Source organism: Corythoichthys intestinalis, chromosome 10 (genome assembly GCF_030265065.1).
Source record: "Corythoichthys intestinalis isolate RoL2023-P3 chromosome 10, ASM3026506v1, whole genome shotgun sequence".
NCBI lineage: Eukaryota > Metazoa > Chordata > Actinopteri > Syngnathiformes > Syngnathidae > Corythoichthys > Corythoichthys intestinalis.
This window is the reverse complement of record NC_080404.1, coordinates 7,603,080-7,628,861: the sequence shown is the minus strand read 5'-3', so window position 1 is coordinate 7,628,861 and position 25,782 is coordinate 7,603,080. Positions and strand designations below refer to the sequence as shown.

The 25,782-nt window shown below is 40.0% G+C and overlaps 1 protein-coding gene across 2 annotated transcripts; it reads left to right on the top strand.

The window, feature by feature from the left end:
• arhgap22 (Rho GTPase activating protein 22) lies at positions 1 to 25,566 on the top strand. 2 transcript variants are annotated; one of them, XM_057847959.1, is made up of 10 exons: positions 1 to 211; positions 5,806 to 6,002; positions 6,245 to 6,332; positions 9,625 to 9,732; positions 9,947 to 10,157; positions 10,222 to 10,354; positions 19,690 to 19,763; positions 21,476 to 21,597; positions 21,686 to 22,577; positions 22,665 to 25,566. In XM_057847959.1, exons 2-10 carry the CDS (start codon positions 5,820 to 5,822, stop codon positions 22,873 to 22,875), a joined length of 2,022 nt encoding a protein of 673 aa, XP_057703942.1. In that variant the 5' UTR covers positions 1 to 211; positions 5,806 to 5,819; the 3' UTR covers positions 22,876 to 25,566. The 2 variants fall into 2 exon arrangements, with proteins under 2 accessions (XP_057703942.1, XP_057703941.1); XM_057847958.1 differs by lacking the exon at positions 1 to 211 and adding an exon at positions 1,364 to 3,625.
• The last annotated feature ends 216 nt before the right edge of the window (positions 25,567 to 25,782 follow it).

The following is a 25,782-nucleotide window of genomic DNA, read 5'->3' as shown; positions in this document are numbered from 1 at the left end:
CCGTTGGTGATCACACTGTCCATTGTTTTAGCATGTTGCTTCGTTGCCACTACTAGTTTCGTTTTGGGCTGTGAAGAAATTGTTACGGAGCGTGCGTTACAGTGGTTTCGTTAGCTCTCGCGTTGCTATGACACGCCCGTGACGATCGGGTAATGACAGCGACTAGTAGCGGTTCTGCCGAAATGCATGGAAAGTTGAGGCAACCACGACTGTGAGTAGTGGTATATCATGCGTGCGGTCTCGATCTAAGTGTGCGCTGTTTGGTGAATGACGTGCTCTTGTGTGATTCACTGAAAGACACAAGCGCAGCATGTGAAGCAAAAGCTAAATTATCATATTAAGCAATGCATTGAACTAGGCATTAGAAGCCGATTCTTGTGCTCGCGATAGCCGAATTCTATCTCTACTATCGCTTCACTGAATATTTAATGGCTAATTACTAGAGCTGGGAATCTTTGGGCACCTAACGATTCGATTACGATTACGATTCAGAGGCTCCGATTCGATTATAAAACGATTATTGATGCACCCCCCTCCTTTTTTTTTTTTTTTTTTTTTTTTTTTAAATAAAGTTTTGTACATTAGTTCCAAAATTGTTCAAAAATACTCTCAGGCGAAACCAAACTACTATTTCAGTATCAAGTTAACATATAGCAGTAAACAAATATACAAAAATAACATTAAATAAAAAAACTCCAGTCCCCATTCTGTATCAGCAGCTTTAAACTACATTCAATTAATTTAATGTTGTGAATCAACCGTTAAAGTTGTTAAAATTGCTCCCGTTATTCCATAATTTCCCTTTTGTCTACTTTTGACATGTGAAAGTTTTAAAACTATTTTAAAGATAGATTCAAGTCAATATTTTACCAATTTAGGAGTATTTTAGATAAAAAGTTAATTAGGTTTGCTTGGAAGGTTCGCTACAACAGCATTGCAGGGAAGTTTACTGCTTTAAGATGGCGGCCGTTTACTAACGTCCGCATCTAGCTTTTTGCAGGTGTGCTGCTACCGCTACCGAGTCTACAATCCATCTAGTCCTATATAAATGATATCTACCGTAACATTATGTAGCTTAGCTGTACTTGTAGCAGCTTTTCGGCAGCAGGCAGGTATGTTGTTGTGTTTTTTCATCTTGTGGCATGAGTTGAGCTAGAGCCGTGAGTTGAGCGTTGGCATTACCCGAGGGGCCGGTTAATGAGAAGCATAATGTTTAGCTACTCCCGCTTCGTTCCGTCCCGAAGCCTGCGCGGCGCGCTGAGTGTGTTGTACTTCCGCTTTACTTGGCATATTTCAATAATCGGAATTTGGATGTTTGTGAATCGTTCTCGAATCTTCCACGGCCGAATCGCGAATAATCTAAGAATCGGAAATTTTGCACACCTCTACTAATTACTGTCGAATGGTAACTTTACTATCGATACATCTGTATCGCTCACCTGTAAAACCAGATACCCGGTCGTATCGGTTTATCGTTCTCAAGCTTAGATCTTACCCAGGCCAAAGCAGGATTCTTCATATGGTTAAAGCAGGACTCACATATAACATAGTACACATCTCATGAACAACAAGGTTTTTGTCTTTTTCTTTTTATGTGGGCCAAATCAATTATATTAAAAGTAAACTAATGAACATTGCTGCTGTAGTTTCATTCTTTTAATAAACCCATGTAACTTGCTACGATCCACGGTTTTGAAAAGGCGTGATACCAGGGGTGAAAGTGGGCCAGAACGGTCAGGAACGAAGTTCCAGTATAAGATTCAGAGCCAGAACGCAGTGCCGGAATAGTATTCAGGGCTGGAATGCTGTTCCAGTACACAGGATTCCGAAAATATGACCGCAACTGTCAACACGCTATGTAAAAAAATGGTAAATGGTGTTATACTTGTATAGCGCTTTCCCCACCTTTCAAGGCGCTTTACACTACATTGCCATCTACCTACTCGTGACACAGCACCAGGAGCAATGTGGGGTTCAGTATCTTACTTAAGGATACTTTGGCGAGTTCATAAGGGCAGAGAATCAAACCCACAGCTTCTGGGTTGGGGGTCAACTACTCTTCCACTGAGCCACGTCATGGATCAAATCTTTAAGAGCATCGAAAGAGTTGAGGAGGCTTATTTATCATATTCAGTTTTATTTGCTCTGATGGGGAGGTTCAGAACATCTTAGCTGTCAATGTGCACTTTGGACCTATATTTGTTCATTTACTTACTCATTTCCTTATGATTTAAAAAAGTCAATGCACGATCTTCAAAATATATTCCATTTCACTCTGCATAATATAAGTCATTTGTGGTTATTTTTCTGAGTGTATGTTACTTATATCTTTATTATTTAAAAAAAAAAAGGTAAATATTTACATTAACATAAATTTTAATATATGAAATAAATGTAAATTAAATAAAAATTAGGAGATGGAGGTTGGGGTTATTGCTGTTTTTGTTAACTTTTGTTTTGCAAATCATTGAAAAACATACAATCATGAATAAAAATCAGTTTTTTTATGTGTTATAGAAATAACTGCTAGAACACTTTTCTTTGCTTTTCAGTAGTTTAAGAGGTTTGACCCCCCTAAAAAAATGAAAAAAAAAAAATTAATAAAATTTCTGGCTCCGTGGCGACCTTCACGTCGGGGAGTTCCGGCAAGAAATTTTAGCCACTTTCACCCCTGCGTGATATCAAAGGTACACATCCGATGTGGCTCACCGTGGTCCGCAGTGTGCTTAGGGAGCTTCTGTGTGTGCACAGACACATGAAAAATTAGAGGGAACATTGCTTACAATTACATTTTTCTCAAAAAGTTCCTCAAGTAAATGTAACAGAGTACATGCAATGCGTTACTAACCACCTCTGGTCACATGCTGTAATTTATTTTGCCCTTTGTTGTGAAGTTGTGAATATGGTTAAGAATGGAAGCTCAAAAGAGTAAATGTTTGTAATGTATTTCATTGTTTTTAATAAACTACTAAACCATGAGTTATAATGTTAAATTTGAGAATCGACGTCTTGCCTTTGGTTTGACAGCTTTGATAGTTAAAGCTTCCTTCTGCCTTCACTCTCATAGTTCTCACATAAACATTTGACAGAGAAAGATACAGTATGTGCATACGTAAATCAGCAGCTTTCACTTCTCCATTAAGTAGCCTTACTTCCGTAAGCAGAGAAAGACAGGGAAATCAGGCATCATGTCACAAGATTTTTTTTTAAATAAAGCTGCGAGGGGCTATAAGTCTTGTGAAGAACGGGGAGTGTGGCTGGAGGAACACACGAAGCGTAATCATGTTACAGTGGTAGAGTAATTGGAGGGAGTCAGCTTGAATACATTTGTGATCACAGTGATTGTATAGCCAAAGGAAGGGAGGAAGGGATGATAGGCGGTGCTGCAGGCATTCTAGAAGAGAATGTTCACAAGTGGGAGAAAGAGGCAAAGAGAGAGCGAAGGGTTAAGTGCTTGGAAGTGTGTCTGGCATCAAACGGGGACCGTCCAAGTGCTTGAGAGAATGCAATGGAGAGAGATGCTGCAAGAGGATGTAAAAGGGCGAGGCATCTGCAAGAGTATGTATGAACTGAGGGATGCAACCCACAACCATGCTGAGCCCCAAAATGAGACAGGCTCGGCGAGGTAAGATATCCCTTTCTAGCAATCACATTTAACTGATAAGAAATAATCTTTTCTATTATGTAATTAATGTTTGCTGACAGTTTGCATGATGGTGCACTATTGTATTCCTGTAAATCTCAGTGACAACCTCATAAACTTCAACATCTCTTTAATATGCTAACAGTTATCCTTTGAAACTGGAAACTTACCATGATCATAGATTCAAGCTAGAAAATGTTAAAGAACCTTTTTCCTTTAAGACAATTGAACACAAGACTTACAGTTACATTTTGCTAAGGATTGTAGGGCTCAGTAAATCAGGATGCAAGTTCTGCTTGGGAAGGTGTTTTTTTTTTTAATTTAAATTAAACACTTGTATTTACAGTACATTAAGTTGATGAAATGGCTGCATATTGTGAGAGAAAACACCATGGTGAGATCAAGGGAGCTGTCTGAGGCCTTCAGAAAGAAGGTTGTAGACCTTATGAGTCTGGTAAGGGATTTCGAAAGATCTCAAAAGAATATAAAATCCGCCATTCCACTGTCCGGAAAACAGTTTACGAGTGGAGGACATTCAAAACAGCTGCCAACAAGCCCAGGTCTGGGCGTCCAAGCAAGTTTACCCCGAGAGCAGACCGCGGGATGCTAAAAGACGTCTCCAAAAACCCTAAAATGTCATCACGGAGCCTACAGAAGGTTCTTGCTACTGTTGATGTGATCTACAATCAGAAAGTTTAACTTAAATGGGAGGCATGTAAGGAGGAACCCTTTGCTCTCCAAGAACGTGAAGGCCAGACTGAAGTTTGCCAGAGTGAATGTAGACAAAACCAGGACTTCTGGAATCATGTTCTTTGGACAGATGTATCTAAAATTGAATTATTTGGACACCAAAACAGGACATGTTTGGCGTGAACCCAATACAGCAGGGGTAGCCAACTCCGGTCCTCGAGGGCCCCTATCCAGGTTGTTTTCCATGTCTCCCTCCACCAACACACCTGACTCAAATTATCAGGATCGCTATCAGGCTCCTGCATAGCTTACTGATGAGCTGATCATTTGATTCATGTGTTTTAAAGGAGGGAGACATGAAAAACAAGCTAGATAGGAGCCCTCGAGGACGGGAGTTGGTTACCCCTGCTATACAGCATTCCAGGAAAAGAAACTCACACCAACTTTGACTAGGGTTGCCACCTTTCAGAAATAAGAAAAACGGGACGCCCCCCTCCCGCCCAAAGCTGTACAGGCAGAGAAAAAAAGGGACATCCCCAAAACTCCTAAAATGCATAGAAATTTATCTATTCATTTATACTCCATATTAGTTCAATACGGAACGCAACATTTAATTCCCAATTTCGGAGCGTTCCTTATTTTAAGGGACAGGTGGCAACCCTAACTGTGACGCATGGAGGTGGTAGTGTCATGGTTTGGGGATGCTTTGCTACAGCAGGACCTGGCCGGCTCACCATCATAGAATCCACCATGAATTCTATCGCGTATCAGAGGGTGCTTGAGATGTGAGATCATCTGCGAAAGAATTAAAGCTGAAGTGAAACTGAACCCTGCAACATGACAATGATCCGAAACATACCAGTAAATCCACCAAGGACTGGCTGAAATGGAGAGTCCTGGAATGGCCGAGTCAAAGCCCAGATCTTAATCCTATTGAGATTCTGTGCGGTGACTTGACACGGGCTATACATGCAAGAAACCCCTCAAACATAAAAAAAGTTGAAAATATTCTGTGTTGAGGAGTGGGGCAAACTTTCTTCAGACCGATGTCAAAGACTGGTAGATGGCTACAAAAAGCGTCTCACTTAAGCTATTTCAGCCGAAGGGGGTAACACTAGCTATTAGGTGGCAAGGTGTCCTAACTTTTTCCTCAGTTAGAATATGCATTTTTGTTGATATATTTGGTTTAATGAGTAAAACAATGTTAATTTTTGTTGTTTACCTGCAATTAAATCATGTTCTTTACCAGACGTAAAAAAAAAAAAACAGGATCAGACACTGATATGTGAACATTTCTTAATAATAATAAAGAACTGAATATTTCATGGGGTGGGTGGGTCTAATTTTTTCACATGACTGTATCCAAAAGGGCCCAATTTAAAACATTAAGAAAATATTGTCTTTTGGTGTTTATGTTACCGATATTTCTTGTCAAGTAATTTATTTTTCTTGTTCCGTCTGTCCCAAAACAGCACATTCTAAGAGCATGGTCTTTGGAGAATTATCCCCGGTCTCCAGGCCGTGCTCCCCTCTTAACCAGGAGAAGGTGCTGAAGGCAGGCTGGCTGAAAAGACAACGCATTATTTTGAAAAACTGGCAACTACGTTGGTTTGTCCTCAAGGCTGAAGCTTTGTACTTCTACAAAGACCAAGATGAGACCAAGGAACAGGTAATATTTGTGTGCTAGTTTACCACTGGCCTCCTTTTTGAGTCTACATACATAAAGGTGTATGTATTCATATGATTATGTGATGCTTTGAAGTAATCTCAGTTCAGTAGTCCTGACTCAGGAAGTGGTGTTATGATGTCTAGATTTTGATATCACTGTTATTATCTTAACCAATCTTACATTTGTCATACCAATATATTCCCCCCACACCTCCTTTTATTTTTATTTTTTTCCCAAACCAGGGTTTAATTCCTCTCAAAGGCAGCCAGGTCAGTGACCTGCCCGCCAATCACGATGAACCGGGGCGTCATTTATTTGAAATAGTTGCAGGTGGGTTGAATTAACAATGTTTGAGAAAGTGGATGTGAACGTGAAACTGCAATAATTGTTAGATCAACATGGACACCAAAATAAAACATACACATGATCAATAATTGGTCAAGTACTGTTCTGATACACTTTAGACAGTTGGCTTTAAAGGTTACTATCTCAATATGTCAAAGTAAAATGCCAGACAGGAGTTTGTCAAACTGGGGCTAAAAAAGATGTAAATTGCAGACTCAATTTTGTACTGTACATGGAGACTGACACCAATTAAGAGTGTCAACACTATACCTGTATTTAAAATCGAGGGTGTAGGTTTGCATAGGGACCGTAGGGACATAACACTAGCAACTTTTCAGGATGCTTAAATTGTCCCCACGGAGTTTAAAGCAACCTTATTTGCATTATGAAATGAGTTCAATTATATACGTAATTTAATAATAATAATAATGATACATTTGATTCATAGCGCACTTTACATTTGAAAACAAATCTCAAAGTGCACGTTTCCATGTAACAATTTAGATTGTCTTCCCATATGTTGTAAGGATAGAATTTACTCTACCATTAGCAAGCGAACTATTTTCATTATGTTCAAATTTACCGTAAGTTTCGGATGTTAAGCCTCTACTTTTTTCCTTCCTTTGTATCCTGTGGCTTATGGTCCAGTGCCACTTATTTGTTGATTTATTTGGGTTAATAGGTAAACCTTTACTGGACAGCGGTGTCATAATACTTTCATAAGACTGTCATGATTATGTCATGACACTATCATGGGCATTACATAATGCTTATGACAGATGTCATTAAGTCTCATCCAGCAAATTATGTCATTAGCTCCATTTACGTCCTGCTCGGCTCTTTCAAAAGTGAAATCATTTGCCAGATAACACTATATAACATCTGTTATAAGCATTCATTAATGCTCATGACAGCGTCTTATCATAATCATGATTGTCTAATAACAGTCTTATAGCGCCAGTGTCAAATAAAGTGTTACCAAATACCATAAATAGCAACTAATGAAACAACTGGAACAGTAACTGAATAAATAATTTGCACAGAACATGAATTTAGATTGTTATTTACATCTGAAGCGCTTCAATGCATGCTAGGAGGCATGCTGGAAAACAACAGGTTTGACAGCAGGTGGCAGCAGAGGTTAACTGTCTCCCCCAAGGGAGCAGTGGTGGCCAAATGAAGCTTATTGAAGCATTGAAGCTTTGCAGCCAATAGGTAAAAAGCGTCATGATGGTTCATTTGGTCTTATGATGCCACTGTCAAATAAAGTGTTACCGGTTAATATCTTTGTTACCAGTTAATATCTTTTGTGTAAATATCCCATAATACAATGAGGACAGCTGTGACTTATAGTCCAGTGCGGCTTATCGATGAACAAATGCCCTTTTTGTTTCAAATTTGGTGGGTGGTGGCTTATAGTCAGGTGCGCCTTATAGACCGAAAATTACAGTAATGTAAAAAGACATCAGTGTTGTGGAGGTGGGAAACACACCACTAATTTTGCTACTGAAAATCTGACCTGCATCAGAGTTAGCATAACATTAAACTGTGTGAACTTGCTAACTTGCGAAACTTGAGTAGGAAGAAGGCTAGAGCATGTTGTGACTTTACACTTTTGAAACCAAATACAGTGGTATGAAAAAGTATATGAACCTTTTGGAATTTCTCACATTTCTGCATAAAATCACTATCAAATGGTATCTGATCTTCTTCAAAATCACACAGATGTAAAAACAGTGTCTGCTTTAACTAAAACCATCCAAACATTTATAGCTTTTCGTATTTTAAGGAGGATAGCATGCAAACAATGACAGAAGGGGGAAAAATAAGTAAGTGTACCCTCTGCCTAAGTAGAGTTAAAAAGCAATTGAAACCAATTTTTACCAAACAATTTAAGTCAGGTGTGTGTCCAGTCACTGATGAGTGGTTTAAAGCTGCCCTGCCCGCTATAAAACACACACCTGGTAAGAAGTGTCTTAATGAGAAGCATTGTCTGATGTGCATCATGGCTCGGTCAAAAGAGCTGTCTGAACACCTGCGATCATGGATTGCTGATTTGTATAAAGCTGGGAGAGGATACAAAACCAGTCTGGATGTTCATCAATCGACAGTCAGAGAAGTTGTCTTCAAATGGAGAGTTTAGCACTGTTGCTTCTCTCCCGAGGAGTGGCCGTCCACCAAAGACAATGCCAAAGTTCAGCGTAGAATACTCAGAGAGGTAAAAAGCAAACCTAGAGTGTCTGCTAAAGACTTATAGAAATAACTGGCACAGTCCAATATCACTGTGCACGCATCAACTATATGTAAAACTATGGCCAAGAATGGTGTACATGGCAGGACTCCACAGAGGAAGCCACTGCTGTTTAAAGAAAACATTGTAGCTCGTTACGTTCCCAAAAAGTTTTTGCAAAATATTTTGTTGACTGATGAAACCAAAGTTGAACGTCATGTCTGGAGGAAAAATTGAACAGCTCACCAACATCAACACCTCATCCCTACCGTGAACCATGGTGGAGGGAGCATCATGGTTTGGGGCCGTTGTGTTACCTCAGGGCCTGGACAATTTGTAATCAATAACAGAAGAATTAATTCAAAAGTCTATCAGGGTGTTTTGTAGGAAAACGTGAGGCCTTCTGTCAGACAGTCATAGCTAAAAAGAGGATGGATGCTGCAACAAGACAATGATCCACAACACAGAAATAAATCAACTTCAGAATGGTTTCAGAAGAACAAAATACATGTTCTGGAGTGGCCAAGTCAAAGTCCAGACTTGAACCACATTGAGATGCTGTGGCATGACCTAAAGACAGCAATTCATGCCAGACATCCCAGGAATCTGACTGAACTAAGGCAGTTATATCAAGAAGAATGGGCCAAGATTAGTCCTGATAGATGTGCCAGACTGATCTGCAGCTACAGGAAGCGTCTGGTTGAAGTAATTGTTGCCAAAGGGGGGGCACAAAATATTAAATGTGATAGTTCACTTACTTATTTTTCCCCCTTCTTTGTTTGTTATACTATCCTCATTAAAATATTAAATGTTTGGGTGGATTTAGTTAAAGCAGAAACCTTTTTCATCTGTGTGATTTTGACAAAGATCAGATCACATTTGATGGTGATTTTATGCAGAAATGTGAGAAATTCCAAAAGGGTCAGATACTTTTTCATACCACTGTACATGTAGGTTATACTGTTATATCATCCATACCAATGTTGAGACCAAACCTACGCCCTTGTTTGAAATCATATTCTTGGATGTTTTCATTGGGTTCCACAGAACGCGATCGAAACCATGAATCATTCCTGCTGATGGCCAACTCTGAAAGTGATGCAGAAGAATGGGTCCGAGCCATACACAGAGCAATATGGGCCGTACATGGAGGAGGTACAATTCATAAAATCCTGTGTACACCTTAATGGAGGTACCAGTACATTATATTGCATCAACGACTTCAAGATCCACGCACACCCATGACAGAATAGAGTAGAAGAATACACAAAATGATTCAGATATTTTGCAAAGAAGTTCCACTGTTGTGTTAAAATATGCTTCAGGAAATGTGTTGTCTCCAGTTGTGCTTTTTATTATGCTGCTCTAGGTATCTTTGGGCAGCACATAGAGGAAACTATGCTTAATGAGGGAAAATTTGATCCCCAACAAAAGGTGCCTGTGCTTGTTGAACGCTGTACGTGTTTCATACGTGAACACGGGGTTCGAGAGGAAGGTCTTTTTAGGTCCCCTGGGCAGAGCAATCACATTCAAGAACTGCAAGATGCGTTTTATCGTGGGGAGAATCTGTTGTTTGACAGGTGAGTCAACTAGACTGGACATAGTATCTGCGGAGGTCATTAAACTACTCACTGTGCCTTTCAGTACCACTGACGTCCACACAGTAGCGTCACTCCTCGTGCTGTATTTAGGGGAGCTACCTGAGCCTGTGATCCCTTTCACCAAGTATGCACAATTCCTCTCTTGTGCAATGCTAATCACCAAGGACAGAGAAACGGTAATTAAAAAAAAAAAGTGGCATTTTTGTGGGGCAACGATGTCGTAGGTGGTTGAGCGTGTTGTCATCGAAGGATGATCTTTCAAATCCAGCTCGCACTTGTGCACATTGCTGTTGTGTCCTTGGCAAGACACCTGCTACCACTCCTGGCAAAAATTACGGAATCACATTCCATAATAAAAAAAAAAAAATACACACAAAAAAAAATACAAATTAAGTAACTGTTACCGACTACCACATCATTTTTCTTGAATTCTTTTAGTGTTTCTGAAAGCCAGAAAGTTGCCATTTAAAATGACTTTAGTTTTGTCTCAGGTCTGTAGTCTTTTTTTTTTTCCTACAAAATTAAACAACTGCATGAATGCCTTTGAGACGGGTGATTCCACGATTTTATGCCAGCTGTAGTATATATCCACTTTGTTTAAAACATTGCTAGCCAATACAGCGGTATCGCTACGAAATGAATTGGTCGGGATGTAGTTTCGTAACTTGGAAATTTAACTAGAGACGGGTTTTCCATGTGAGTTCCGTTCCTATGCTGGCGACGTAACCCGAATTTCCACGTAAATCGGCATAACCCTTAAAGTACCCTAAATCTCAAAATAACTATCCAAAAACATGTATTAAACGTCATTGTACTGTCTTCGCGAAGGCGTTGGGGCTTAGTCCTAGCAAGACAGCGAGCTAAGCTTTGAAATGACAATGTCAGACGTCCATGTGGTCTGCTGACTTTATTCAGCTGCTCATGACATTAACACTTGCAGAATGAAACTAAATGACATTAAATCAGTTAATCTTCAATAACAGTAATTCCAAATATGCGTTTATAACTAGCTGCTGAGTAAAGTTGCACCGATACTGATACCAGTATCGGCAGGGGCACCGAACCGGCGGTGGTATTGGTATCAACGAGTTCCAATCTTTAAGGCGCCAGCTAGGCACAACCTAGATGTGCTACGTTAGATCTTATGCCAACTCTCGCGCGCACACACTAGATATCATCAAATAGCAACCTAGATGTGCTACGTTAGATCCCATGCCAACTCTCGCACGCACACACTAGAGATCATCAAATAGCAACCTAGATGTGCTACGTTAGATCCCATGCCATTAGCTGCGTGAGCTCAGAGTGACGCGTAGTCCATATACTACATAGATGAATTAAAAACCGCCATGACTGAATGGAAGTGAATTAAGCTGGCCAAATCAATCCATACCAGTGAATATAGATAATGCTGCAAAGACTGTTAATTCAGTATGTGACACAGATGGACTTGGACCACAAATGGGATGTTTTGCTAATGTGGTAAATATAGCTGCTAGAAAGCTGCAGCAATCAAGAGTGTGCCCCACCTCACTTTACAAACAGTAAAGATTGTTCTCAGCCCTTTTATACAAAATTTCTTCACACAGCACATAAATATTATGCACTAACACAGTGCTATCGGAATGGTATTGGTAGCAGCCGATACTGCACAGCCAGGTATCGGTATCGGGCCCAAAAAATGGTATCAGTGCAACACTACTGCTATAACAATAATGACAATCCACACAAACGATTAGCATGTATCAGTTAGTGTCTACGCATCATCAAAAACGATCACATAAACTCGCCCTAAGTATTCGACCACAATTGAAAACGCACAACAAACCGTATAAAAGCTGTTATATACAGTTGTTGCCTCTGTGGATGGTTCGCAAGCAACAAATGTGTGCACAGGCTTGAGCTGTGAACTATCCCCTCTCTCTCTCACTCGTCTATCACCCACTTCTTCGTGGGCGTAAATGCGCTCTTCCTCATGTGTGCACGTGCGTTCTTCTTCGTGTGTACATGCGATCTTACTCGAATGCAGAAGTACAGAGTGAGGCAGAGCAACTTGCTTTTTTAAATTTGGCGCCCTGAAGCGATGGTTGCTCTCAGGATGGTAGGGAAGGACTTATTTGAGAGGGTGGGGCTTAAAGTTTGGTTCGTAATGTCTTATTTATTTTGTGTTTATTTTTCAGGAACCCCAGTGAGCATCATGGAGTGGACGAAGTTATAACGCGCTTTCGCTGTTGAGGCATTTTTTTCAAGCTGTCGCTCAATCGTCGCAACGCAACGTGCATTCCAAAGACATTTCAATTTTGCCCACCCGTGGTTGTGTTCCTGGCTGGCAGTAGATCTTGTTCAGTGCTGGCAGGAAACACTAATTGATCGTGTTGACATAACAGTCAAATGTCACTGCCTATTGGTCTTCTTAAAAAAAAAACATGGGCCAATTATGCCAACTTGCGATAGTGCACACCAAAGAGTTACACATAATGTGTGTAGAGGATGTTGATGAAGTTCTCTGGGGTTTTCAGGACTCCAGTAACACATGTCATGCTTATATACAGATCCCAAAAGATGGAAGTGAGCCTCATCACTGAAGAAAATAAATGTGTCGTCAGGCAAGCCCAAAAGCACCTCACATGCATTATCACGAGCAATAAAATCGCGTGGATTAAGTTCCTGCACCATAGCTAATTTACAGGGATGAAATTTCAATTATTCATTCACAGAACGAGCAGACAACCCCAGAGCAGATGCGTGTTTGCAGGCAGACCGTCAGGGAGATCTCAAAACAGATTGTCTCACCTCGTCAATGTTTTGGGCTGTCCTTGCTGTTCGTGGGAGGCCAGGTTCCGTTCCATCACCCATTTCCCTGAAGTTGTTTACCCATGAAACAATCGACTGCCAGCCAGAAACACGACCATGGCGGGCAATATTGAAATGTCTACGGAATGCACGTTGTGTTGCGACGATTGAGCGACCGCTTGAACAAAATGCCTCAACAGCGAAAGCTCGTTCCAACTTCGTCCATTCCATGACGCTTACTGGGGTTCCTGAAAAATAAACACAAAATAAACAACGCACTTTAAGAACTGAACTTTAAGCCCCACACTCTCAAATAGGTCCATCCCTACCATCCTCAGTGTAAAGTTGTTAGCGGTTTAGCAAACATACTTGCGGTGAACATTTCAAAATAAAGGCACGTCACGTTTGTCATAAATAACGATTTCTGGAGTTAATCCCACATACATCATACTCAGGGGTGCACATATTTTTTTTAGCCCAGGTTCTCAGAGGAGGACCTGGAGATGTGACTTGGTCCTCATTGAGCTTGAGAGCCGACCCACCTGATGCGATAAAATTATGAGAAGCTTTACTTAGAGCCAATTACCTTTAATTAATGATATTAACAATTAATGCTTGATTATCAACTGGCACAACAAAACTGCCATTACTTTAAAGTGAAATGTAAAGAAATAAACATAAAAGCACAAATTCAAAATAAAGGGCATTATGCGGCTCCCACATTAACTCCAAGCCCTTGTAAAAGTGGGATGTCCTCCTCATAAGAGCTCATTGAACGTGCATGTTTAGCTTTGTGAAATGCGAGCAAAAACACGTTAGTCGGTGCATGGCGCTGTTCTTCATTAACTTTATTCCGCCACTTGTCCATAGAGCGAGTGGGGTCCTGTCTGACATCGATAGTTTGCTTAATTGCCACATGCTCTCTGTTTTTTTCGTGCTTTTCAAAGTTTGGATGGCTGAAATTCTTTGACCCTATATAAAATGCGCTGCTCTTATCAGCGACATTGGGATTCTCACGGCAAATTTTGTACATTTCCGTGCGAGCATCATTTGCTTCTAGCCATGGTACCTCCTGCAGCCACTTTTCAGCAAAAGTCCTTTTTTCGGTAGCTCCGGTGACGTCTCTGTCGTCTGTCTGTCTTTTGACGGGGGTGGGGGAACACAGAGATAATTACTCAGTGGGGCCTGCCTCTTTGACATTTTGAGAAGTGATTTACTCGTGTATGCTGCAAATACAGTGGTCAGCCATCGATACGCAAAAGTGTATGGAAGCCGTTGAGGGCCAGCGCGTTTGTTTACGTCCAGTACGCATGCGCCCATGCGGACCACTTATGTGCACCCCTGATCATACTATAATATGTAAATACTATAATACTACAGAATTCAGATTTTACACTAAGAATAACTTTAAAATGACACCCTTTTTAAAAATTATAATTGACAATATAATTATTATAATACTATCATATATAGTAGTATACTATAATAATAATAGACAATTTTTTATATAAGAATTGTTTGAATAATGTTGGAAAGGCGAAGTCAGTGTTCTGGATCTATTTACATTCCATTTTTTGCACTAGTAAATTATATCAACTAAGCCTGCACAATATATCGTTTGAACATCGCCATCGCAATGTGCGCATGCGGAATAGTCACATTGCAGGACGAGCAATTTTTTTTCTTTTTTTCAACATTTAAACTTTTGTTTTACTTCATGAACGCAGCAAGTGTGCAGATCCTGGATTAAACTGAGTTATAAAAATTAGGGCTGATGGCGCCATTTTTCAGAGCATCGGAATTTAAAAGCAACATACATTCATGTTTTTCTGCTTCATGCTCATACAGCACCACAGTGTCTCACTCTCCCTCCTGCTAGTCAGCGCGACCAAACTGTTTTTCTTCGTCAACAGTGCAGCTGTCCCGAACGGAGCCATTCAAGTTATTTAGTTAACATTTTTTCGTTTTAATATCGCAATATAATATCGCAAACGCCCCAAAAATCGCAATGATAGTTTTTTTCCAATGTCTTTCAGGCCTACTATCAGCATCTGACCTCAGTGTTCATGTGTGATTACTTATTGTTATTTACATGTTTATTTGTACTTTAATAACGAATTTGAGTGTTCCAAAATGTTTTTGTGAATTAATAAGCGTCAACAAAAAATTAATTGCTAAATTAGTGAAAAAAAAAAAAAAAAAATATATATATATATATATATATATATATATATATTAGGGCTGTCAAAATTATCGCGTTAACGCGCGGTAATCAATTTTTTAAATTAATCACGTTAAACTATTTGACGCAATTAACGCACATGTCCCGCTCAGAAAGTATTCTGCCTTTTGGTAAATTTTACAGCAAGGCTTTTTATGCTGTCCAACAGCGAACTCTTGTGGTCGCTTTGCGACATGGTTTATTGTTTTCTTACCAGTTCATTATGGCTGCACGACGTCTCGGGCTGATAATGTTGTGCTTATATGATCCTTGGACAAGATTTGTCCATAAGTATGGTTGTTGTAAAGAATGTACATATTATGTTAGTAAGCGAAATGTTATATTTTTTGTATGAGACGCTTTTTGTTTATGTTTAGTGAACCTTTATAGCGTGCTAAGCTAACGTTGTTGCTAATGCAATGCTTGTGTACTTTTATTTTGTAGTTTTACGACGTTCTAAAGAGGACAATGGTTTGAGGCCATTTTATTAATAAATCAGATGAAAAAGGAAGAAGAATTAATAAGGCGTCGTTCACTAGCTGTCTAGCTTTGGAAAAAGTAGACGCTTCGGAGTGAGGACAGCATAGACAGATTTAAATGACAGTAAAGTGAAATGCCCACTACAGTCCTTATGTACCGTATGTTGAATGTATATATCCATCTTGTGTCTTATCTTTCCATTCCAACAATTTATTTAACAGAATATATATATAATTTACAGAAAAATATGGCATATTTTATAGACGGTTTGAATTGCGATTAATTGCGATTAATTACGATTAATTAATTTTTAAGCTGTAATTAACTCGATTAAAAATTTTAATCGTTTGACAGCCCTAATATATATATATATATATATATATATATATATATATATATATATATACAGTGCCTTGCAAAAGTATTTGGCCCCCTTGAATCTTGCAACCTTTCGCCACATTTCAGGCTTCAAACATAAAGATATGAAATTTAATTTTTTTGTCAAGAATCAACAAGAAGTAGGACACAATCGTGAAGTGGAACAACATTTATTGGATAATTTAAACTTTTTTAACAAATAAAAAACTGAAAAGTGGGGCGTGCAATATTATTCGGCCCCCTTTCGTTAATACTTTGTAGCGCCACCTTTTGCTCCAATTACAGCTGCAAGTCGCTTGGGGTATGTTTCTATCAGTTTTGCACATCGAGAGACTGACATTCTTGCCCATTCTTCCTTGCAAAACAGCTCGAGCTCAGTGAGGTTGGATGGAGAGTGTTTGTCAACAGCAGTCTTCAGCTCTTTCCACAGATTCTCGATTGGATTCAGGTCTGGACTTTGACTTGGCCATTCTAACACCTGGATACGTTTATTTTTGAACCATTCCATTGTAGATTTGGCTTTATGTTTTGGATCATTGTCCTGTTGGAAGATAAATCTCCGTCCCAGTCTCAGGTCTTGTGCAGATACCAACAGGTTTTCTTCCAGAATGTTCCTGTATTTGGCTGCATCCATCTTCCCGTCAATTTTAACCATCTTCCCTGTCCCTGCTGAAGAAAAGCAGGCCCAAACCATGATGCTGCCACCACCATGTTTGACAGTGGGGATGGTGTGTTCAGGGTGATGAGCTGTGTTGCTTTTACGCCAAACATATCGTTTTGCATTGTGGCCAAAAAGTTCAATTTTGGTTTCATCTGACCAGAGCACCTTCTTCCACATGTTTGGTGTGTCTCCCAGGTGGCTTGTGGCAAACTTTAAACGAGACTTTTATGGATATCTTTGAGAAATGGCTTTCTTCTTGCCACTCTTCCATAAAGGCCAGATTTGTGCAGTGTACGACTGATTGTTGTCCTATGGACAGACTCTCCCACCTCAGCTGTAGATCTCTGCAGTTCATCCAGAGTGATCATGGGCCTCTTGGCTGCATCTCTGATCAGTTTTCTCCTTGTTTGAGAAGAAAGTTTGGAAGGACAGCCGGGTCTTGGTAGATTTGCAGTGGTCTGATGCTCCTTCCATTTCAATATGATGGCTTGCACAGTGCTCCTTGAGATGTTTAAAGCTTGGGAAATATTTTTGTATCCAAATCCGGCTTTAAACTTCTCCACAACAGTATCTCGGACCTGCCTGGTGTGTTCCTTGGTTTTCATAATGCTCTCTGCACTTTAAACAGAACCCTGAGACTCACAGAGCAGGAGCATTTATACGGAGACTTGATTACACACCGGTGGATTCTATGTATCATCATCGGTCATTTAGGACAACATTGGATCATTCAGAGATCCTCACTGAACTTCTGGAGTGAGTTTGCTGCACTGAAAGTAAAGGGGCCGAATAATATTGCACGCCCCACTTTTCAGTTTTTTATTTGTTAAAAAAGTTTAAATTATCCAATAAATGTTGTTCCACTTCACGATTGTGTCCCACTTGTTGTTGATTCTTGACAAAAAAATTAAATTTCATATCTTTATGTTTGAAGCCTGAAATGTGGCGAAAGGTTGCAAGATTCAAGGGGGCTGAATACTTTTGCAAGGCACTGTATATATATATGTATGTATATGTTAGTTGACTAATTGTAACAATAGTCGGCTGACTGATCGGGAGAAACTTAAGTCGTTTGGGACAGCCCTACCGGAACATATTTCCTCCACACCCTTCTCACATTTTTAACCCCTGACCCATTTTCATGCCTGCATGTAGCATTGTTTATTTAGTATTAGGCCGTGTTCACACTTGGCGCTCCCCCCCCCCCCAAAAAAGCGCTGCCTCCTGCGCCTACTGAGCGCTTTCTGAGCGCCTTTTGAGCGAGTATTCTAAACGGGATTCTATCTTAAACGTCACCATACATAACGGTTAGTAACGTTGGTCAACCAAATGGGCTAACGTAGTCCATCCTTAGCATTTTAATTTATGTATTAAAATGTTTAATAAAATGCTACTGGTATTAGCTTTGACATTTGAGGAAGAGGAGGAGGCTCCTGAACCAGCAAGGCGCCATTAATGGATGCATGACATCCTCCGCAAAAGGGAGTCGCAGGGGCTTTCAATAACCTGGTCCGGGATCGTCTGTGACTCATGTCATATAACCCTGTGTAGTGTGAAATGGCAATAGCCAGCTATCCGACTGAGACTAATGCCCCACGAGCCACCAGAAAGCAGGGCATAACATGGGTACAACACCAAATTAATTCTAATTCCCTGATATTTGAGCCACCAACTTGTGTGCCTGCGTGCGGGGCAAAATTTTGGTCACCCCCAACAAAATCTCACTCCAAGGTTTTTCTAAAACTTGGCAGCTCTGCTATAGTAGCTTGCCACCATCTTGTGTGAGGTGTAAGAATAATGCAATGTAAACCATCTTTGAATGTCCTGAAAAACACTATATTAATCCAATGCATTATTATTATTACATTATATAAAGTCTAAATCCCATGACCAAGCGCATAATTAAATTTGCTCATGTAAAATCGTTTTTCCCTATTGAAATTAATTCAGGCATGTGGCATAGATGTTAGCATAACGGCCAAACAACTGGTTGACAGTACCTAAGCTGCTTAGGCCGGGGCCCCTCTAGTGGCCGAAAAGTGTCATTGCATGTAATTGACTTTCCCAACAGTATATGATGATTATAAACAAGAATTTTCCAGTGAAATATTGTCAATAAAAGTTGTAAAGCAAAAAAAAAAAAAAAAAAACAAACAACAAAAATAAATGAAATGAACAAAACAATTTTTTTTTTTAATAATGGGTCAAAATTATTTTTTCGAACAGATCATGTGACTAGCATCTTAGTTTACTTTGCTTAGCCAAAACCACCCAAGGACCGAAGAGGCAAGATGGATATACGTAATCTTTTTGAAACCTAAGCTTTCACACACACCACAGTTATATTTTGGACATCGACGTTTATTAAACTGGAGAAACACCATACAGGACTTACAGTAATAACAGTTATAGGTCATCCTATGAGTAAAACAGTGAAACATTGCCTTTTTTACGTTCAGAACGTATGTTATGTTATACGACAGAAAAAAAAGGTTTTAATTTAATGTATGCGCCATGTTTTAAAACTTCGTACATCACCAAAACACAAAAATCAAGCAAATCAGTGCAGCGCAGTTGCTTCGCCCAGAGGATACAATTTTTGATGGGGTAACTACATTGGCACGACACCGGCTGGCGTACCATATTCAATGGATGACACTCTTGGCGAAAAGTATAGCCTAAGCAGCCTGATTTGGAATTCCCATCAAGAATGATGGGAAACAAAACAACTCATTTTCAACTTATTATTACATTCTTGTAAGTTAATTTTATTGCTGACACTGCGTTTCGGGGTCATCAACATGTCGTGGCCCCCCTGCCTCAAAAGTCAAACTCGGCCTATGCCTAAGCAAATGTTGTCTTGCCAGTGGCAGAGTATTTAAATACCATTATTAACTCCAAATTTTTGTCTAAAGTGACAAAGTGAAGGTTAATGACTGCAGATAGCTTTAAATATAAATTAACGTTCTTTTCCAAAGGGTATCATAGAGCTTGGCAAGCAAGTGAACTTTCTTCCAAAGGTCAACTACAACCTTCTTGAACACATCTGTAGGTAAGTCTTACAGCATCACTCTTTTGTGCGGTCATTCTTGATTCAGTAGTTGACATGAGAAATGTGTCAATCATCTCACCCACATGTATGTCATCTGTGGAGAGGACATTACATTGATTTTGCAAGTTCATAGTTGCGTCCCTTGCAAGCTATGCCCACACACCAGTCAGCCTCGTGACTTAACTTCTCTTGAGTCAGAATTTTAGCCATGTGTTTAAAGATGTTTCGGGTTCTAACTAAGGTTGAGAAAGATAAACCGATACGACCAGATATCCGGTTTTACAGGTGAGAGATACAGCTGTATCGATAGGAAAGACAGTAATTAGTCATTAAATATTCAATGAACCGATAGTAGAGATAGAATTCGGCTATCGCGAGCACAAGAATCGGCTTCTAATGCCTAGTTCAATGCATTGCTTGATAGGATAATAATTGAGCTTTTACTACACATGCTGCGCTTGTGTCATTAACCACACAGCGCACTTAAATCGAGACCGCACGCATGATGTATAATGGACAAGCTCAACTCACGGTCGTGGTTGCCTCAACTTCCCATGCATTTCGGCAGAACCGCTACTAGTCGCCGTCACTACCCGATCGTCACGGGCGTGTCATAACGCGAAAGCTAACAAAACCACTGTAATGCACGCTCCGTAGCGTTTTCTTCACATCCCAAAATGAAACTAGTAGTGGCAACATGCTAAAACAATGGACAGTTTGAGCACCGACGCCAGCGACGTGCAACGATTGATTTTCAACGCACCCAGGAAAACAAAAGTCGGACCTTGAAGTGACGAAGGCAGCCAGATCTGTTCGCATGGGACAGAGCTATTGTGAAGTGTGGCGCGGTACAGAGATCGTGAGTTTTTAAACCTGAAAAATAACCCACTATAATGGTGGAAAGGGCAGCACGACCCTCTGGAGATTTTGCTTCCACGAAACGCAGTCTACTTAAACATGAACATGTGGATTATTTGATCTCCCTCAAGAAAAAATCTAACCTTCAAAATAGATATGGACAGTGATGAGGAATAAAAAGCACAGGCATAAGTGAATGACTTTGATGTGTATAAGGTTAAAGTAATGATTATTGACCTGTCTGTCTAAAATGCCATGTTTTTATTCCCCCCAATTACACCAGTGGTAAGCATAATTTGTTATTTATTTATGATAACATTGCAGGTTTAATTCTTTTTTTTTTCTACAGCCGCTACATATAATTAATATTTTTTGTTTGTAACATGTTTATGTTGAAAGTTTGCACTTTAATTACTTACCTCTTGTGTTCAAAACACCAGGAAATACAGTAATTGAATTACTGCACTTTATTGTTGTCTGTCACTGGAGTTTTATTTTATTATCAATCCCATCCAACAAAATGACCGTCATATAGTAAGCCTTATTTTTTTTTTTTCACAAAAAAAAAATAAAACATAACATTGGTATGAAATTTTGTTGTTTAATTTTGCTATTAGAAATGTGGTCTTTTTTATATGTTTAAAATACTGTACGAACACACACAACAAATGTTTACTATAATATCGTTTTCACTCTGTAGCGAACAGTATCGTTCTTAAACTGTATCGAATCGTATCGAATCGCTCGGCCTTAAAAATGTATCGTTTTTGAATCGAATCGTAACCTGTGTATCTAGATACATATCGAATCTGCTTCATGCCAGAGATTCCCAACCCTACCTCTAACGTGCTCAGGTTTCTGGATGAAGTCCAGTCCCACTCTGACGTAAATAATATGAGCATCCAGAACCTCGCCACTGTCTTTGGACCCAGCCTGCTTCGGCCCAGAGTGGAAGACCCGGTGACCGTGATGGAGGGTGCGGACAGCGTTGCAATTGTAAACTGAAACCATCCATATCCATTCATGTTTCACCCAAATAACGATTGCTCTTTAACCTAAAACAGGGAGTCCTCAGCTGCAACACCTGATGACTGTGCTTATCAGTGAACACGCCAGACTTTACGGTCAAGACAACTGTGGTACTACGATAGAGAATTCTTCATTGTGCAAAAACGACTCTCTCCATAAGGGTAAAGTGGAATGGCTTAAACAAGAGACAACAGTACCCCCTGTGGCTGAAATACCTCAGGAAAGTCTTCGACAATCTACCCCTTTCAAGGACGATAAACTGACACCATTCGTCACTACCTCGGAGAAGGATGAATCTGTTCTAATGAAGAGAATGCCAGAGGAGAATGTGAACGGTCAAACAAATGATAAAAAAGAACAAGAGAGGCCCGCTAAGCAGTCCAATGTCCTCTCTGCCGGGAAGGGCTCTTTTAAGGGCAGTTGCGAGGGTTCAAGGGGAAACATTGGGAGATCGGCGGGCGATGTTTCAGTAGCAGGTGGTAGTAACTGGCTGATGAATGGCCTGTCATCCCACCAAGCACACAGGCGCACCACCTCATCTGTAGCAAAACTGGAAGACTCTGCTCCGTTCTTGACAGATGCAACCCTTTCGCATAAAGAGACCATAGTATCGCAAAAAGACCCCAGTAAAGACGTCCCTTGGACGCCGTCCTCTCAGAGAGCGCTTCACCAGTCGCACAGACTGTCTGCCTATGACAATGTTGCTCCTTCCACGCTCAGCTTGCCTGCTCAAAACTCTTCCATATGGACTGTTTTTGACATCTCACTAACTGAGCCGCAAGACCAACAAAGATCGCTGACTGATGCTATAAATGCACTCAATCATGAGCCAAGTAGGGCTGATGGTGATGGGCTAACAAACCAAGTCACAGAGTTACATGATGAGCTAAAGGCACAGAGAGTGAGCTTTGAATGCAGCATTCGCAAGTAAGATGAACTTAATTTTCTGTTCACAATTTTTAATTGCCAATGATACCAACAGAAATTGAACATGTACTGTATCTCCTGTTTAAGGTTGGAGGAGAACTGTCGTAAGCACCGGGCCCAGATAAATAAACTCGAGGAGGAGCTCGACCAGGAGAGAAAACGTTATCACATGCTGGAGATCCGATTCAGGAACTCAGAGCGCGCACGCCAGGACGCAGAGAACCGAAACACTCTGCTCCGGAAGGAGATGGAAGACTTCTTTAAGTCTTTAGAAGACCTGCCAACAAAGCCCAGCTAGACCCAACAAGTTTTTCACCATCAAGGCTTTCAAAAACAAATACTGTATACTGTACAGCAGTTTCCCAAAGACCAAATAATATTTTAAATGGCCAAATTCATGAAGATGACGCTGGGATACTCACATATACTATACATACAGTAGAGGTCCCTCTTAGCCAATTTGATGCCAGGAAGATAATGGGAGCAGTGAGTACCACCATACTGTATTTTTGCCTTTCTTATCTTGAAATTTCTTTTGGAACAAGAGGCAATATTTTCCCATTTAGGCGTGTTTTAACCTGAAAATTCTTTATGTAGAGACCTTTGTAAGTAGAGGTACCACTGTTTATACAGTAGTATACAGTGCTGGCCAAAAGTATTGGCACCCCTGCAATTCTGTCAGATAATGCTCAATTTCTCCCAGGAAATGATTGCAATTACTAAAATGCTTTGATAGTAATATCTTCATTTATTTTGCTTGCAATGAAAAAACACAAAAGAGAATGAAACAAGAAATTAAATCATCTTACAAAAAACTCCAAAAATGGGCCGGACACAAGTATTGGCACCCTCAGCCTAATACTTGGTACCACAACCTTTAGACAAAATAACTGCGAGCAACCGCTTCCGGTATTCATCAATGAGTTTCTTACAATGCTCTGCTGGAATTTTAGACCATTCGTCTTTGGCCAACTGCTCCAGGTCTCTGAGATTTGAAGGGTGCCTTCTCCAAACGGCCATTTTCAGATCTCTCCACAGGTGTTCAATGGGACTCAGGTCTGGACTCAATTGCTGGCCACTTTGGAAGACTCCAGTGCTTTCGCTCAACCATTTTCTAGTGCTTTTTGAAGTGTGTTTTGGGTCATTGTCCTGCTGGAAGACCCATGACCTCTGAGGGAGACACAGCTTTCTCACACTGGGCCTACATTATGCTGCAAAATTTATTGGTAGCCTTCAGACTTCATAATGCCATGCACACGGTCAAGCAGTACAGTGCCAGAGGAAGCAAAGCAACCCCAAAACATCAGGGAACCTCTGCCATATTTGACCGAGGGGACTGTGTTTTCTTTGAATGCCTCGTTTTTTTCCCCTGTAAACTCTAAGTTGATGCCTTTTCCCAAAAAAGCTCTACTTGTGTCTCATCTGACCAGAGAACATTCTTCCGAAACGTTTTTGCCTTTCTCGGATAAGTTTTGGAAAACTCCAGCCTGGCTTTTATATGTCTCTGAGTCAGGAGTAGGGTCTTCCTGGGTATCCTACCATAGAGTCCCTTTTCATTCATGGATTGTGGTGTGATGGAGTGTGGTGACTGCGAGAGCAGCTAGTTTGAGTAATATCGGCACAGTTATATCAGGGGTTTTGACTGGTAGTGTGTTCGAGGTGATTACGAGGCCTGCAACGATGCTGCCTGATAGTACGGGTGGACACTGTTGTACTATCGAACTGCAGGACAGCTTGAACTTGTTTGGATGTAAGTCGAGGTTCTTTAACCACCATCCGCACAATCTTTCGTTGAAATCGCTTGTCAATTTTTGTTTTCTGTCCACATCTAGGGAGGTTAGCAACAGTGCCAGGGCTTTACACTTATTGATGACACTACGTACAGTGGACGCAGGAACATTCAGGTCTTTGGAGATGGACTTGTAACCTTGAGATTTTTCACAGTTTTGCTTCTCAAGTCTTCAGACAGTTCTTTGCTTCTCCAGTCCTCAGACAGTTCTTTGGTCTTCTTTCTTTTCTCCGTGCTCAATGTGGTACACACAAGGACACAGGACAGAGGTTGAGTTAACTTTAACCCATTTTAATGGCTGCAAGTGTGATTTAGTTAGTGCCACCACCTGTTATGTGCCACAGGTAAGTAACAGGTACTGTTAATTACACAAATTAAAGAAGCATCACACGATTTTGCAAAGGGTGCCAATGCTTTTGTCCGGCCAATTTTTGGAGTTTTGTGTAAAATGATAATGATTTAATTTTTTTCCCATTCTCATTTGTGTTTTTTTTAAGGCTGTCAAAATTATCGCGTTAACGGGTGGTAATAAATTTTTTAAATTAATCACGTTAAAATATTTGACGCAATTAATGCACATGCCCCGCTCAGACAGATTAAAATGACAGTACAGTGAAATGCCCACTTGTTAATTGTGTTTTATGGAGTTTTGCCGCCCTCTGCTGGCGTTTGGGTGCGACTGATTTTATAGGCTTCAGCACCCATGAGCATTGTGTAAGTAATTATTGACATCAACAATGGCGGGCTATTAGTTTATTTTTTGATTGAAAATTTTACAAATTTTATTAAAACGAAAACATTAAGAGGGGTTTTAATATAAAATTTCTATAACTTGTACTAACATTTATCTTTGAAGAACTACAAGTCTTTCTATCCATGGCTCGCTTTAACAGAATGTTAATAATGTTAATGCCATCTTGTTGATTTATTGTTATAATAAACAAATACAGTCCTTATGTACCGTATGTTGAATGTATATATCCATCTTGTGTCTTATCTTTCCATTCCAACAATCATTTACAGAAAAATATGGCATATTTTATAGATGGTTTGAATTGCGATTAATTATGATTAAAGCTGTAATTAACTCGATTAAAATTTTTAATCGTTTGACAGCCATAGTTTTTTTCATTGAAGATGAAGATGCAAGAAAATTAAATGAAGATATGACGACCAAAGCATTTGTAATTGCAATCCTTTTCTGGGAGAAATTGAGCATTATCTGACAGAATTGCAGTCGTGCCAATACTTTTGGCCAGCAGTGTATGTATGTAAATATCTCACGTTGGTAGATTGTTTTCTTTTTGGAGATGAGATACGTGTGGCAGCCTGGCAGTTTTTTCGTTTTTGTTTTTTTGTAACATAGGGTTTTGCAGTTGCCGTTATATTTTCGGGATAACAGCACCGTTTTGCCCC